Source organism: Bos mutus, chromosome X, assembly GCF_027580195.1.
Source record: "Bos mutus isolate GX-2022 chromosome X, NWIPB_WYAK_1.1, whole genome shotgun sequence".
Classification (NCBI taxonomy): Eukaryota; Metazoa; Chordata; class Mammalia; order Artiodactyla; family Bovidae; genus Bos; species Bos mutus.
Window position 1 is genome coordinate 58,888,295 of NC_091646.1, and position 17,123 is coordinate 58,905,417.

The 17,123-nt window shown below is 39.3% G+C and overlaps 1 protein-coding gene across 2 annotated transcripts in view; it reads right to left on the reverse strand.

The window, feature by feature from the left end:
* LOC106701126 (uncharacterized) overlaps nucleotides 1-17,123 on the reverse strand; it is a 466,625-nt gene that overhangs the window by 270,739 nt on the left and 178,763 nt on the right. For both annotated transcript variants that reach the window (XM_070365414.1, XM_070365413.1), the window contains exon 9: nucleotides 8,415-8,456. In XM_070365414.1, the coding sequence (XP_070221515.1) occupies nucleotides 8,415-8,456 (42 nt within the window). The remainder of the gene's footprint in view (nucleotides 1-8,414; nucleotides 8,457-17,123) is intronic.

The window sequence follows — 17,123 nt, forward strand, 5'->3', positions numbered from 1 at the left end:
AGATGGCGGAGGAATAGGACGGGGAGACCACATTCTTCCCCACAAATTCATCAAAAGAACATTTAAACGCCGAGTAAATTCCACAAAACAACTTCTGAATGCTGGCAGAGGACATCAGGCACCCAGAAAAGCAGCCCATTGTCTTCGAAAGGAGGTAGGAAAAATATAAAAGACAAAAAAAGAGACAAAAGAGGGAGGGACGGAGCTCCGTCCCAGGAAGGGAGTCTTAAAAAGAGAGGTTTCCAAACACCAGGAAACACTCTCACTGCCGAGTCTGTGGTGAGCCTTGAAAGCACAGAGGGCAACATAATAGGGAGGGAAAATAAGTAAATAATTAAAACCCACAGATTACGAGCCCAATGGTAACTCCCCCAGAGGAGAAGCAGCACAGACGCCTACACCTGCCACTAGCAAGCGGGGGCTGGGCAGGGAGGCGCGGGCTGCATTGCTTAGAGTAAGGATCGGGCCTCAATGCCCCAAGGCTAATCAGAGCGAACTAATTTGGGCTAACAAACCAGACTGTGGGATAGCTACCACGTGAAAAGCCCTAAGACACCACCAGGTCCGCACACAGAACAAAGGGCTGAACAGAACCAGTCGGCTGCAGACCATCCCCCTCCGGAGACAGGCAACCAGAGCCGGAAGGGGGCAATTGCAGCCCCAGAGAGACATTATCTACCTAACTGCAAGCAGGATTCTTTGCTAACTAAGACTTCTTGGGGTTCTGGACAGTCATCTGCCTGAGAAGGTGTGCCAGTTGTACACCCAGAAAACCGAGCAGCAGGGATGGGAGAGGCAATAAGTCTCAGTGACTGCGCTCACCAAACACCTCATCACCCTAGCTCCTTAGAGCTGGGAAGTGCACAAAACGGAGGCCCAATGGAGTCTGTGCCTATGAGGACTACCTGAGTACCTGAACTTGAGAGGCTTAGACCTGGGAGGTGCATGAAGCCCAGGGCCGGCCTCGGACAGTTACCGTGGGAGCAACCTAGAGCCTGAACTGTGTGGGCAGGGAGGGTGCACGCACCGTGAGTGGGGGCAGGCCCAGTGTGGCTGAGACACTGCGAGCACACGCCAGTGTAATTTGTTTGCAGCGTCCCTCTCTCCCCACAGTGCAACTAAACAAGTGAGCCTAAAAAAAAAAAAAAGTGTCCACCATAGCACCCCTTGTGTCAGGGCAGAAATCAGAAACTGAAGAGATCAGCAAACAGAAGAAGGTAAAACTGAGGGAACCGCCTTGGAAGTGACAGGTGCAATAGATTAAAACCCTGTAGTTAGTACCGACTACATAGGAAGGGGCCTATAGATCTTGAGAAATATAAGCCAGACCAAGGAACTATCTGAAAATGAACTGACCCCACACTGCCCACACCACCACCAGAGGAAGTCCTAGATATATTTTTACTATTTTTATGATCATTCTTTTTTTCTCTTTTTTAAACTTTTTTTAAAATTTTAAGTTCCGATTACTCCTTTAATTTTCATTTTTATAATCTACTATTACTTTTCAAAAAAAGTTTTTAAAGCAAACTTCATATATATATATATATATTTCTGTGCCTTTTTTTTTCTTCTTTTTTTTAATACTGTATTTTTGAAAATCCAACCTATACTCTAGAATTTTAATATTTGCTTTTTGGTATTTGTTATCAATTTTGTACCTTTAAGAACACAATCTTCAGTACCCATTTTTACTTGGGAGCGAGATTACTGGCCTGACTGCTCTCTCCCCCTTTGGACTCTTTTTCTCCAACAGGTCGCCTCTGTCTCCTCCCTCCCCCTTCTCTTCTATACCAAACTCTTTGAATCTCTGTGTGTTCCAGATGGTGGAGAACACTTAGGGAACTGATTACTGGCTGGATCTGTCTCTCTCCTTTTCATTCCCCCCTTTTATCCTCCTGGCAACCTCTGTGTCCTTCCTCCCTCTTCTCTTCTCTGTATAACTCCATGAACATCTCTGAGTGGTCCAGACTGTGGAGAGCACATAATGAAGTGACTACTTTCTCTCTCCTCTTTTGATTCCACTTCATCTCATTTGGGTAACCTCTAACTCCCTCCTTCCTCTTCTCTTCTGCATGTAACTCTGAACCTCTCTGAGTGTTCCTCACTGTGGAGAAACTTTACATTTTTAACCTATATGTTTTATCAATGGTGCTATATATAAGGAGAAGTCTTGAGACTACTGTAAAAATAAGGCTGAAAACCAGAAGCAGGAGACTTAAGTCCAAATCCTGAGAATATCAGAGAACTCCTGACTCCAGGGAACATTAATTGATAGAAGCTGATCAAATGCCTCCGTACCTACACTGAAACCAAGCACCACCTAAGGGCCAACAAGTTCCAGAGCAAGACATACCACGCAAATTCTTCAGCAACACAGCTCTGAGCTTAAACATACAGGTTCCCAAAAGTTACTTCAAAACCATTGACATCTCATAACTTGTTACTAGACACTTCATTGCACTCCAGAAAGAAGAAATCCAGCTCCACCCAACAGAACACGAACACAAGCTTCCCTAAAAAAGAAACCTTGACAAGCCACCAATAAAACCCCACCCATAGCAAGGAAACTCCATAATAAAGAGAATTCCACAAATTGCCAGAATACAGAAAGTCACTCCAAATTCAGCAATATAAACAAGATGAAGAGACAGAGGAATACCCAGCAGGTAAAGGAACAGGATAAATGCCCACCAAACCAAACCAAAGAGGAAGAGATAGGGAATCTACATGATAAAGAATTAGGAATAATGATAGTGAAAATGAACCAAATCTTGAAATAAAAATGGAATCACAGAAAAATAGCCTGGAGACAAGGATTGAGAAGATGCAAGAAAGGTTTAACAAGGACCAAGAAGAAATAAAAAAGAGTCAAGATATAATGAATAATGCAATAAATGAGATTAAAAAAAAACACTTTGGAGGCAACAAATAGCAGAATAACAGAGGCAGAAGATAGGATTAGTGGAGTAGAAGACAGAATGGTAGAAAAAAAATGAATCAGAGAGGAAAAAAGAAAAATTAATTAAAAGAAATGAGGACAATCTCAGAGATCTCCAGGATAGTGTTAAACACTCCAACATTAGAATCATAGGAGTCCCAGAAGAAGAAGACAGAAAGAAAGACCATGAGAAAATACTTGAGGAGATAATAGTTGAAAACTTCCCTAAAATGGCTAAGGAAATAATCACCCAATTCCAAGAAACCCAGAGAGTCTCAAACAGGATAAACCCAAGGTAAAACACCCCAAGACACATATTAATCAAATTAACAAAGATCAAACACAAAGAACAAATATTAAAAGCTGCAAGGGAAAAACAACAACTAACACAAAAGAGGATCCCCATAAGGATAACAGCTGATCTTTCAATAGAAACTCTTCAGGCCAGGAGGGAATGGCAAGACATACTTAAATGATGAAAGAAAATAACCTATAGCCCAGATTACTGTACCCAGCAAAGATCTCATTCAAATATAAAGGAGAAATCAAAAGCTGAGAGAATTCAGCACCACCAAACCAGCTCTCCAACAAATGCTAAAGGATAATCTCTAGACAGGAGAAAAAAAAACCGGTGTATAAATTTGAACCCAAAACAATAAAGTAAATGGCAAAGGGATCATACTTATCAATAATTACCTTAAATGTAAATGGGTTGAATGTCCCAACCAAAAGATAAAGACTGGCTGAATGGATACAAAAACAAGACCCCTATATATGTTGTCTACAAGAGACCCACTTCAAATCAGGGGACACATACAGACTGAAAGTGAAGGGCTGGAAAAAGATATTCTATGGAAACAGAGATCACAAGAAAGCAGGAGTAGCAATACTCATATCAGATAAAATCGACTTTAAAACAAAGGCTGTGAAAAAATACAAAGAAGAACGCTACATAAGGATCAAATGATCAATCCAAGAAGAAGATATAACAATTATAAATATATATGCAGCCAACATAGGAGCACTGCCATATGTAAGACAAATGCTAACAAGTATGAAAGGGGAATTTAAAAATAACAGAATAATAGTGGGAGGCTTTAATACCCCACTCACACCTATGGATAGATCAACTAAACAGAAAATTTACAAAGAAACACAAACTTTAAATGATACAACAGACCAGTTAGACCTAATTGATATCTATAGGACATTTCATCCCAAAACAATGAATTTTACCTTATTCTCAAGCACACACGGGACCTTCTCCAGGACAAATAACATTCTGGGCCATAAACCTAGCCTTAGTAAATTCAAAAAAATTGAAATAATTCCAAGCATCTTTTCTGACCACAATGCAGTAAGATTAGATTTCAATTACAGGTGAAACACTATTAAAAATTCCAACATATGGAGGCTGAACAACACACTGCTGAATAAACAACACATCACAGAAGAAATAAAAAAAGAAATAAAAATATGCATATAAACAAATGAAAATGAAAACACAACAATTCAAAACCTATGGGACACTGTACAAGCAGTGCTAAGGGGAAAGTTCATAGAAATTCAGGCATACCTCAAGAAACAAGAAAAAAGTCAAATAAATAACCTAACTCTACACCTAAAGCAAATAGAAAAGGAAGAAATGAAGAACCCCAGGGTTAGTAGAAGGAAATAAATCTTAAAAATTAGGGCAGAAATAAGATGCAAAACAAACAAAGGAGACCATAAATCAAAAATCAACAAAGCCAAAAGTTGGTTCTTTGAAAAGATAAATAAAATTGACAAACCATTAGCCAGACTCATCAAGAAACAAAGGAATAAAAATCAAATCAATAAAATTAGAAATGAAAACGGAGACATCACAAAAGACAACACAGAAATACAACAGACAACACAGAAATACAACAGACAACAGAAATACGAAGGGTCATAAGAGACTACTATCATCCTTTATATGCCAATAAAATAGACAATGTAGAATAAATGGACAAATTCTTATAAAAGTACAACTTTCCAAAACTGGACCAGGAAGAAACAGAAAATCTTAACAGACCCATCACAAGCACGGAAATTGAAACTGTAATCAGATCTACCAGCAAACAAAAGCCCAGGTCCAGACGGCTTCACAGCTGAATTCTAACAAAAATTTAGAGAAGAACTAACACCTATCCTGCTCAAACTCTTCCAGAAAATTGCAAAGGAAGGTAAACTTCCAAACTCATTCTATGAGGCCACCATCACCCTAATACCAAAACCTGACAAAGATGTCACAAAAAAAGAAAACTACAGGCCAATATCACTGATGAACATAGATGCAAAAATCCTTAACAAAATGCTAGCAATCAGAATCCAACAATGCATTAAAAAGATCATACACGACGACCAAGTGGGCTTTATCCCAGGGGTGCAAGTATTCTTCAATATCAATCAATGTAATATACCACATTAACAAATTGAAAAATAAAAGACATATGATTATCTCAATAGATGCAGAGAAAGCCTTTGACAAAATTCAACATCCATTTATGATAAAAACTCCCCAGAAAGCAGGAATAGAAGGAACATACCTCAACATAATAAAAGCTATATATGACAAACCCAAAGGAAACATTATCTTCAATGGTGAAATATTGAAAGCATTTCCACTAAAGTCAGAAAAAAGACAAGGCTACTCAGTTTCACCACTACTATTCAACATAGTTTTGGAAGTTTTGGCCACAGCAATCAGAGCAGAAAAAGAAATAAAAGGAATCCAAATTGGAAAAGAAGAAGTAAAACTCTCACTGTTTGCAGTTGACATGATCCTCTACATAGAAAACCCTAAAGACTCCACCAGAAAATTACTAGAGCTAATCAATGAATACAGTAAACTTGCAGGATATAAAAGCAACACAGAGAAATCCCTTGCATTCTTATACACCAATAATGAGAAAATAGAGAAATTAAGGAAACAATCCCATTCACCATTGCAACAAAAAGAATAAAATACTTAGGTATATATCTACCTAAATAAACTAAATACCTATATACAGAAAGCTATAAAACACTGGTGAAAGAAATCAAAGAGGACACTAATAGATGGAAAAATATACCATGTTCATGGATCAGAAGAATCAATATAGTGAAAATGATTATACTACCTAAAGAGAACTATAGATGCAATGCAATTCCTAACAAGCTACCAACGGTATTTTTCACAGAGCTAGAACATATAATTTAACAATTTGTATGGAAATACATAAAACCTCGAATAGCCAAAGCAATCTTGACAAAGAAGAATGGAACTAGAGGAATCAAGCTGCCTGACTTCAGGCTCTACTACAAAGCCACAGTCATCAAGACAGTATGGTACTGGCACAAAGACAGACATATAGATCAATGAAACAAAATAGAAAGCCCAGAGATAAACCCATGCACCTATGGACACCTTATCTTTGACAAAGGAGGCAAGAATATACAATGGAGAAAATGCAGTCTCTTTAACAAGTGGTGCTGAGAAAACTGGTCAACCACTTGTAAAAGAATGAAACTAGAACACTTTCTAACACCATATACCAAAATAAACTCAAAATGGATTAAAGATCTAAACATAAGACCAGAAACTATAAAACTCTTAGAGGAGAACATAGGCAAAACTCTCCGACATAAATCACAGAATGATCCTCTATGACCCACCACCCAGAATGTTGGAAATAAAAGCAAATATAAAAAAATTGGAACTAATTAAAATTAAAAGCTTCTGCACAACAAAATAAACTATAAGCAAGGTGAAAAGACAGCCTTCAGAATGGGAGCAAATAATAGCAAATGAAGCAACTGACAAACAACTAATATCAAAAATATACAAGCAACTCCTGCAGCTCAATTCCAGAAAAATAAACTACCCAATCAAAAAATGGGCCAAATAACTAGACATTTCTCCAAAGAAGACATATGGATTGCTAACAAACACATGAATAGATACTCAACATCACTCATTATCAGAAAAAGCAAATCAAGACCACAATGAGGTACCATTTCACGCCAATCAGAATGGCTGCGATCCAAAAGTCTACAAGCAATAAATGCTGGAGAGGATGTGAAGAAAAGGGAACCCTCTTACACTGTTGGTGGGAATGCAAACTAGGACAGTCACTATGGAGAACAGTGTGAAGATTCTTTAAAAAACTAGAAATAGAACTGCCATACGACCCAGCAATCCCACTGCTGGGCATACACACTGAGGAAACCAGAACTGAAAGAGACACATGTACCCCAATTTTCATCGAAGCACTGTTTATAATAGCCAGGACATGGAAGCAACCAAGATGTCCATCAGTAGATGAATGGATAAGAAAGCTGTGGTATATATACACAATGGAATATTACTCGGCCATTAAAAGAATACATTTGAATCAGTTCTAATGAGGTGGTTGTAACTGGAGCCAATTATACAGAGTGAAGTAACCCAGAAAGAAAAACACCAATACAGTATACTAACACATATATATGGAATTTAGAAAGATGGTAATGATAACGCTGTATGCGAGACAGCAAAAGAGACATAGATGTATAGAACAGTCTTTTGGACTCTGTGGGAGAGGGAGGTGGGGGATGATTTGGGAGAATGGTATTGAAACATGTATAATATCATATAAGAAACGAATTTCCAGTCCAGGTTTGATTCAGGATACAGGATGTTTGGGGCTGGGGCACTGGGATGACCCAGAGGGATGGTATGGGGAAGGAGGTGGGAGGGGTGTTCAGGATTGTGAACATGTGTACACCCGTGGCGGATTCATGTTGATGTATAGCAAAACCAATACAATATTGTAAAGTAATTAGCCTCTAATTAAAATAAATAAATTGAAAAAAATATTGGGTATTCTGATATAAGGAAAGTTATAACCAAACTAGATAGCATATTGAAAAGCAGAGGCATTACTTTGCCAACAAAGGTCCTTCTAGTCAAGGATATGTTTTTCCTGTGGTCATTTATGGATGTGAGAGTTGGACTGTGAAGAAAGCTGAGTTCCGAAGAATTGATGTTTTTGAACTGTGGTGTTGGAGAAGACTCTTGAGAGTCCCTTGGACTGCAAGGAGATCCAACCTGTCCATTCTAAAGGAGATCAGCCCTGGGTGTTCTTTGGAAGGAATGATGCTAAAGCTGAAACTCCAGTACTTTGGCCACCTCATGCACAGAGCTGACTCATTCGAAAAGACTCTGATGCTGGGAGGGATTGGGTGCAGGAGGAAAAGTGGATGACACAGGATGAGATAGCTGGATGGCATCACTAACTCGATGGACGTGAGTTTGAGTGAACTCCGGGAGTTGGTGATGGACAGCAAAGCCTGGTGTGCTGCGATTCATGGGGTCACAATGAGTCGGACATGACTGAGCAACTGAACTGAACTGAACTGAATATTAAAAAGAATATAGTATATGTGAAATATTTTATTTTAGAAAACAAAATCTTGGTAGGCCACTTACCACATCTATCATATCAGATTCCATTTCATGGCTGAGATCAGACTACAAGAAAAATAAATCAAAAGTTAGTATATAACTGTTGACATAAAATCTGTTATTTATTTATTTTTGAGGGCATGGAATAAATATTAAATAGTAATAATGCTAGTGTGTTTCAAATGATATATTCATTTCTAAGATATAAAAAGGCATCCTCCAAAATCCTAGGGACTTGCACCAATCTGAGAGGTATCTGTCTTGCAACAGATGAATTTTATCTATTTATGTTTATTGTGATATGATACATTTTGACCTATTCTACAATTTTATCTTTCATATACCATACATTTTTATTGGCCCATTTATTTCATCTTCCCTGCACTTTATTAAAACATGTTTTCTTCATTTTCTTTGTTTCCTACTCTACTGGTCAAGACATTATACCTTTTATATGTCCCTCTAACCTAAATTTTTTAATATGCATAACAATCTGTTTATTCAAAATCTATATCCTCCTTGGATCAATACAATAGCCTTAAACCTCTTATATTGCAATCTCTTCAGTCTTTTTTGTTATCACTGTCCAAGATTTAATTTCCATTTTTTCTTCAAATGACAAATGACAAGTTTCACTTAACTGCCAAAGCTGTTAAAGATAAATGACATATTTAATGGTTTTCCTGACCACCACAGTTTCTTTTAAGAAATTTATTTATTTTACAACAAATGACATACAACTGCATCAGTATCATAAATATATACCAGATGTTGTTTTTGTTTATGTATATACCTCTATAATCACAAAATGAGTAAGAATACAGTAACTTTCTAGTAACTTATAAGGTATTTTCATGTTCCTTCCTAGTCTATACCGCAAGTAGTAAACAATATTCTATCTCAAAGTCAATTTTTTTCTGCTTTGAACCTCATACAAATGAAAATGTACTTTTATATAAAAAACAAAGCTTTTGTCTGAGGCTTTTGTTTTTTCCAGCCAGGCCTTCTCAGGTTGCACCAGAGGTAAAAAACCTGCCTGCCAATGCAGGAGACATAAGAAAGGCAGGTTTGATCCCTGGGTTCAGAAGATCCCGTGAAGTAGGGAAATGCAACCCACTCCAGTATGCTTGGAGAATCCCCACCGAGTCTCAAAGAGTTGGACAGCTAAAGCATCATAGCACATAGGCATGCTTACTATCTCTAAGAGTCATTCAGGTTGTTGAACACTGCTTAGCTTCAGTTATACATGAGGCATCTTTCCTTATCTTCACAATTTTAATCTCTGTTTCTTCATATATAAAGTATAACTCATAAAAACACTTCAGTTCACTTCAGTTGCTCAGCCGTGTCCGACTCTTTGCGACCCTATGAATTGCAGCATGCCAGGCCTCCCTGTCCATCACCAACTCCTAGAGTTCACTCAAATTCATGTCCATTGAATTGGTGATGCCATCCAGCCATCTCATCCTCTGTCATCCCCTTTACCTCCTGACCCCAATCTCTTCCAGCCTCAGAGTCTTTTCCATGAGTCAACTCTTCGCATGAGGTGGCCAAAGAACTGGACTTTCAGCTTTAGCATCATTCCTGCCAAAAGAACACCAAGGGCTCATCTCCTTTAGAATGGACTGGTTGGAACTTCTTGTAGTCCATGGGACTCGCAAGAGTCTTCTCCAAAACCACAGTTCAAAAGCATCAATTCCCCGGTGCTCAGCTTTCTTCACAGTCCAACTCTCACATACATACATGACCACAGGAAAAACCATAGCCTTGACTAGACGGACCTTTGTTGGAAAAGTAATGTCTCTGCTTTTCAATATGCTATCTAGGTTGGTCATAACTTTCCTTCCAGGGAGTAAGCATCTTTTAATTTCATGGCTGCAATCACCATCTGCAGTGAATTTGGAGCCCAAAAAATAAAGTCTGACACTGTTTCCACTATTTCACTATCTATTTCCCATGAAGTGATGGGACCAGATGCCATGATCTTCGTTTTCTGAATGTTGAGCTTTACGCCAATTTTTTCACTATCCTCTTTCACTTTCATCAAGAGACTTTTTAGTTCCTCTTCACTTTCTGCCATAAGGATGGTTTCATCTGCATATCTGAGGTTACTGATATTTCTCCCAGCAATCTTGATTCCAGCTTGTGCTTCTTCCAGCCCAGCATTTCTCATAATGTACTCTGCATATAAGTTAAATAAGCAGGGTGACAATATACAGCATTGATGTACTCCTTTTCCTATTTGGAACCAGTGTATTGTTCCATGTCCAGTTCTAACTGTTGCTTCCTGACCTGCATATAGGTTTCTCAAGAGGTAGGTCAGGTGGTCTGGTATTCCCATCTCTTTCAGAATTTTCCACAGTTTATTGTGTTCCACACAGTCAAAGGTTTGGCATAGTCAATAAAGCAGAAATAGATGTTTTTCTGGAACTCTCTTGCTTTTTCCATGATCCAGCAGATGTTGGCAATTTGATCTCTGGTTCCTCTGCCTTTTCTAAAACCAGCTTGAATATCTGGAAGTTGACGGTTCACGTATTGCTGAAGCCTATCTTGGAGAATTTTAAGCATTACTTTACTAGCGTGTGAGATGAGTGCAATTGTTTGGTAGTTTGAGCATTTTTTGGCATTGCCTTTCTTTGGGATTGTAATGAAAACTGACCTTTTCCAGTCCTGTGGCCACTGCTGAGTTTTCCAAATTGGCTGGCATATTGAGTGCAGCACTTTCACAGCATTGTCTTTCAGGATTTGAAATAGCTCAACTGGAATTCCATCACCTCCACTAGGTTTTTTTCATAGTGATGCTTTCTAAGGCACACCTGACTTCACATTACAGGATGTCTGGCTCTAGGTGACTGATCACACCATTGTGATTATCTGGGTCCTGAAGATCTTTTTTGTACAGTTCTTCTGTGTATTCTTGCCATCTCTTCTTAATATCTTCTGTTTCTGTTAGGTCCATATCATTTCTGTCTTTTATCGAGCCCATCTTTGCATGAAATGTTCCCTTAGTATCTCTAATTTTCTTGAAGAGATCTCTTTGGAACTCTGCATTCAGATGTTTATATCTTTCTTTTTCTCCTTTGCTTTTCACTTTTCTTCTTTTCACAGCTATTTGTAAGGCCTCCTCAGATAGCCATTTTGCTTTTTTGCATTTCTTTTCCATGGGGATGGTCTTGATCCTTGTCTCCTATACAATGTCACGAACCTCTGTCCATAGGTCATCAGGCACTCTATCAGATGTAGTCCCTTAAATCTATTTCTTACATCCACTGTAGAATCATAAGGGATTTGATTAGGTCATACCTGAATGGTCTAGTGGTTTTCCCTACTTTCTTCAATTTATGTCTGAATTTGGCAATAAGGAGTTCATGATCCGAGCCACCATCAGCTCCTGGTCTTCTTTTTGTTAACTGTATAGAGCTTCTCCAACTTTGGCTGCAAAGAATACAATCAGTCTGATTTTGGTGTTGACCATCTGGTGATGTCCATGTATAGCGTCTACTCTTGTCTTGTTGGAAGAGGGTGTTTGCTATGACCAGTGTATTTTCTTGGCAAAACTCTATTAGCCTTTGCCCTGCTTCATTCCATATTCCAAGGCCAAATTTGCCTGTTACTCCAGGTGTTTCTTGACTTCCTGCTTTTGCATTCCAGTCCCCTATTGCCGGGAGCTGGCCTGAGGAACTCCACTCGTGGCAAAGGTCATGAGGGAGGAGGCTCGGCATACACAAAGGTAGGATCGAGCCTCAGGAGTCCCCCTGGAAATTCTCGAGCATCTACCCCCAAAACCAGAGTCTGCCTACTTTCTGCTTTGTGCTCTCACCTATACCTCTGACTTTACGGGGGGCTGTCCCCCACTACCTCTCTATGAAAAAAGAATTAACTTACAGCTTCAGTTAATAATTCCTGGGTGTGACAGTGTTTCAACCTACAAATTCCTTTGGAAATCCTCTAGCCTGCCTGAATAGGTTTTTCCGGCCACATGTGAGTGTTTAGAGTCTCCCAACTGTGAGAGGCATGAGATGTTCTAAACTGTCTAAATACAGATTCCTTTGAGCAGTTAAAAGATTGATTAGAAATTGTATTGGTGAAGGGTTTTTCACTTGTTGGGCCAATGTTTGCTGCTAAGTCTCCATATCCCTTACCTACTGTGTCCTTTGCAGTGTATTGATTGATACATTTGGTGTATAGAAATGTAAGTAGTAGCCTCAATGTTTGTAACCTTGGACACTTGAGTTAATTCTTTTCTTGATTGAGCCCACCTCACCTTTGCCCTATAGGAATGCAACTTTATCCAATGCTTTTTGGAAGCTGGCGCCTGACTTTAGAATAATCACCTTTAGAGAAAAATAAGTTTCTTAAAATGTTAACAGGCCTACTGGCCAGAAGATGATGTAAATCACCTAAACTTTTGCATATGATAAGTTTGAAAGCCTTGCTTCGATTAGGATCAGGAACTGCTGTCCTTGCATGACTCTACCTCTTCCCCCATGATCCTCTATGCACAACTTAAGGTATAAAACTACTTTGGAAAATAAAGTACGTCCTTTTTTTCACCAAAATTTGGTCTCCCCATGTCGTTCTTTCTTTCTCCTTCTGGCTGAATTTTTCCTCTGAGGTGGGGAAGCTCGTCAAGCCTGCTAATTTTGCCTGGGCTTCTAAGATCTGACTGGGGAGGCCTTAGTGTCTCCTCTCCTTCGGGAGAACGGGAGGATGCTTGAGGCTTTCGTAGGTGACATAAATTCCCTGCTTTGGAATTTTATTCAGCCTCTTTTCTTTACTGAATTTCTTCGCTGAGCTATCCTTATTTCACCACTCTTTATATCCTTAATTAACGTTTAATTAAGCAGTTGTTTCCTGATCCTCGCTGATGCCGTCCCCGCTTTGAATTCCCTGGATCCACCAGGGCTGGACCCCGACACCCTATAATGAAAAGGACATCTTTTTTTGTGTGTGTTAGTTCTAAAAGGTCTTGTAGATCTTCGTAGAACCATTCAACTTCAGCTTCTTCAGTGTTACTAGTTGGGGCATAGACTTGGATTACTCTAATATTGAATGGTTTGTCTTGGAAACAAACAGAGATCATTCTGTCGTTTTTGAGATTGCATCTAAGTACTGCATTTTGGACTCTTTTGTTGGCGATGATGGCAATTCCCTTTCTTCTAAGTGATTCCTGCCCACAGTAGTATATATAATGGTCATCTGAGTTAAATTCACCCATTTCAGTCCATTTCAGTTCGCTGATTCCTAGAATGTTGACGTTCACTCTTGCCTTCTCCTGTTTGACCACTTCCAATTTGCCTTGATTCATTGACCTAACATTCCAGGTTCCTATGCAATATTGCTCTTTACAGCATTGGACCTTGCTTCTATCACTAATCACATCCACAACTGGGTATTGTTTTTGCTTTGGCTCCATCCCTTCATTCTTTCTGGAGTTATTTCTCCACTGATCTCCAGTAGAATATTGGGCACCTACTGACCTGGGGAATTCCTCTTTCAGTATCCTATCATTTCGCCTTTTCGTACTGTTCATGGGGTTCTCAAGGCAAGAATACTGAATAAAAACACTTTGCCCTATTGTAATAGTTTTAAAATATTTGTCTTTCAAATGTTAGTTTAAGCTCTTTATATTTAAGGTAACTGTTGATACAGTTGTAATTATATCTATAATTTTATAGCATTTGTTTGTTTTTTTTGTTTTCTCTGTTCTTTGTTGCTTTATTCCAATTTATTGGAGGGGTTGGATTAAACATTTTCAGTGTTCTACTTTTCCTCAGCTATTTGGTTTTGGCTTATACTATCTTAGTATTCTTTCCATGGTTACTATAAAGCAGGATTTTAGAATGCGGTTTGGGAAAAATTCTGTGAGTCCCCAAGGTCTTTCAAGGGTGTTAAAAAGAGAAAACTACTTCTATATTAATATTGAGTATTTGCACTTTTTACTCTTTTTTATTAGAATAGAGCAGAGTATTCCAGAAGGTCATGCCATGTGCTATCACAATATATTAAATGGAGAAGCAGTAAAAAATATTCAGCTATCTTCTATTAAACTCTAATAAAAGGGATTTTAAAAATATAAAAGATTTAACTATTCTTTTTTTCTATTTTTGAAAAAGTTATTTTTAGAAATACATGTTATTTATTTTACCAAGTAGTAAGTTCTTTATTGCAACATTCACATGAATTAATACCTATTTTTACAAATTATCAGTTTGAATTTTTAATATGGTAGCTACCAATAGATTTAACCCACATAAACAAAGGTTTTTTGGAGTACAAAAATGATTACTAAGACTGTAAATAGAGGAAAGCCTAAGATGGCAGAGGAATAGGACGGGAAGACCACTTTCTCCCCCAAAATTCATTGAAAGATCCTTTGAATGCTGAGCAACTTCCACAAAACAACTTCTGAATGCTGGAGGAGGACACCAGGCACCTAGATAGGAAACCCATTCTCTTTGACAGGAGGTAGGACAAAATATAAAAGACAATAAGAGAGACATAAGAGTTATGGATGGGGAGACCTGTCCTGGGGAGGGAGTCGTGAAGGAGTAGAAGCTTCCAAATACCAGGAAACCCTCTTACCAGTGGGTCTGTGGGGAGTTTTTGAATCTCAGAATGCAACATAACCAGGAGGAAACACACACACACACACACACACACAGAATATGTGGCTAACTGCAACTCCCAGTGGAGAAGGAGCCCAGATGCTTGCGTCCGCCATCAGTGAGTGGGGGCTGAACAGGGAGGCACGGGGTGCATGCTAAGGGTAAGGACCAGGCCTGAATGCCCTGAGGACAATCTGAGTGTGCTAACATAACAAAGCAACCCAAACTGTGGGAAAGCCAGAGAGAAAGAAAAAAAAGAGAGAGAGAGAACTTTCCTTGCAAAAAGCTCTAACCTAAGGTGCACGCTGTCTGCTCACCAAACCAAGGATTGAGCGAATACCAAAGGAGAGCTAGCTGGCTGCAAACTGGCCCATCCCCCCCCCACCAGAGGAAGAGAGGCAGGTTGGCAACAACCCCAACTGGAAGGCAAGGGGCAATCTCAGAACCAGAGATGGCATCCACCACCAAACTATGAGGAAGCTCCATGTTGCTAACCAAATCTCACTGGGATCCTGGGCACTTGACATCTGACAGAAGGGTCGTGGCCTGAGATCAGCTCCCCAGAGGAGACACATGGCACACCTGAGACAGCACTATTGCTGTGCATTCAGGAAACTGAGTGGCCAGGACCGGGGAGGTGATTAAGATGCACAGCCCACTTGGGACAGTGAGTTCGCCAAGTACCAGGTCACCTGACCTCCTCGGACCTGGGAAGAGCACAAAACACATGGCCAAACGAGTCTGTGCCTTTGTGGAGTACCCAAGAACCTGAACCTGAGCAGCTTAGACCTGGGAAGTGCATGCATCCCAGGGCCCATTTTGGATAGTTCCCCAGTACAGCAACCTGGAGCCTGAGCAGTGTAGAACAGGAAAGCACAGGTGCCGTGAGCTGGGGCAAACCCAGTGTGGTTCATACACTGTGAGAACTCCACGCACACGCCAGAGATATTTGTTTCCAGTGTTATTCCCTCCAAAGCACAACTGAACATGTGAGCCTAAATAAGTGACCACCTTTGCCCCACTGAGAATGGGTGGAAATTAGACACTGAAGGGACTTGCAAACAGAGGAAGCCAAAATAAAGAAGAGGGAACTGGTCTGGAAGTGACAGATGCAACAGATTAAAAATCTGTAGTTAGCATTGACCAAGCATTGGAAGGGGCCCATAAACCTTGAGAAGATGTATAAGCTGAAATAGGGAACTATCTGAAACTGAACTGACCCCACACTGCCCTCAACAGTTCCAGAGAAATTCCTAGATATATTTTTACTATTATCTTTTTATTTTTAAGTTCTTTATTACTCCTTTAATTTTCATTTTTATAACCTACTATGTCCTTGCAAAAAATACCTTATTTTTGTTACCATCTTTCTAAATTCCATATATATGCGTTAGTATACTATGTGTACGAGACAGCAAAAGAGACACTGATGTATAGAACAGTCTTATGGACTCTGTGGGAGAGGGAGAAGGTGGGAAGATTTGGGAGAATGGCATTGAAACATGTAAAATATCATGTATGAAACGAGATGCCAGTCCAGGTTCGATGCACGATACTAGATGCTTGGGGCTGGTGCACTGGGACGACCCAGAGGGATGGTATGGGGAGGGAGGAGGGAGGAGGGTTCAGGATGGGGAACACATGTATACCTGTGATGGATTCATTTTGATATTTGGCAAAACTAATACAATTATGTAAAGTTTAAAAATAAAATAAAATTAATTAAAAAACAACCTTATTTTTAAAGTAAATTTCAAATATATATTTTATGATTTTTGTGATTGAATTTGTTGTATATTTTTATTATTGTCTTTTGATAATCTAACATCTACTCTAGATTTTTAATCTTTCCTTTTGGGTATTTGTTATCAGTTGTGTACCTTTAAGAATCCAATCTTCAATACCCAATTTTGCTTAAGGGTGTGATTACTGACTTGATTGCTCTCTCCCCTTTTGATTCTCCTTTTTCTGCTCCCGGTCACCTCTATCTCCTCCCTCCCCCTTCTCTTCTCTACTTAACTCTGTGAATCACTCTGGGTGTTTCTGGCTGTGGAAAACACTTAGAGAACTGATTACGGCTAGACTGGTCTCTCCCCTTTTGACTCCCCCTCATCTCCTCCTGGCC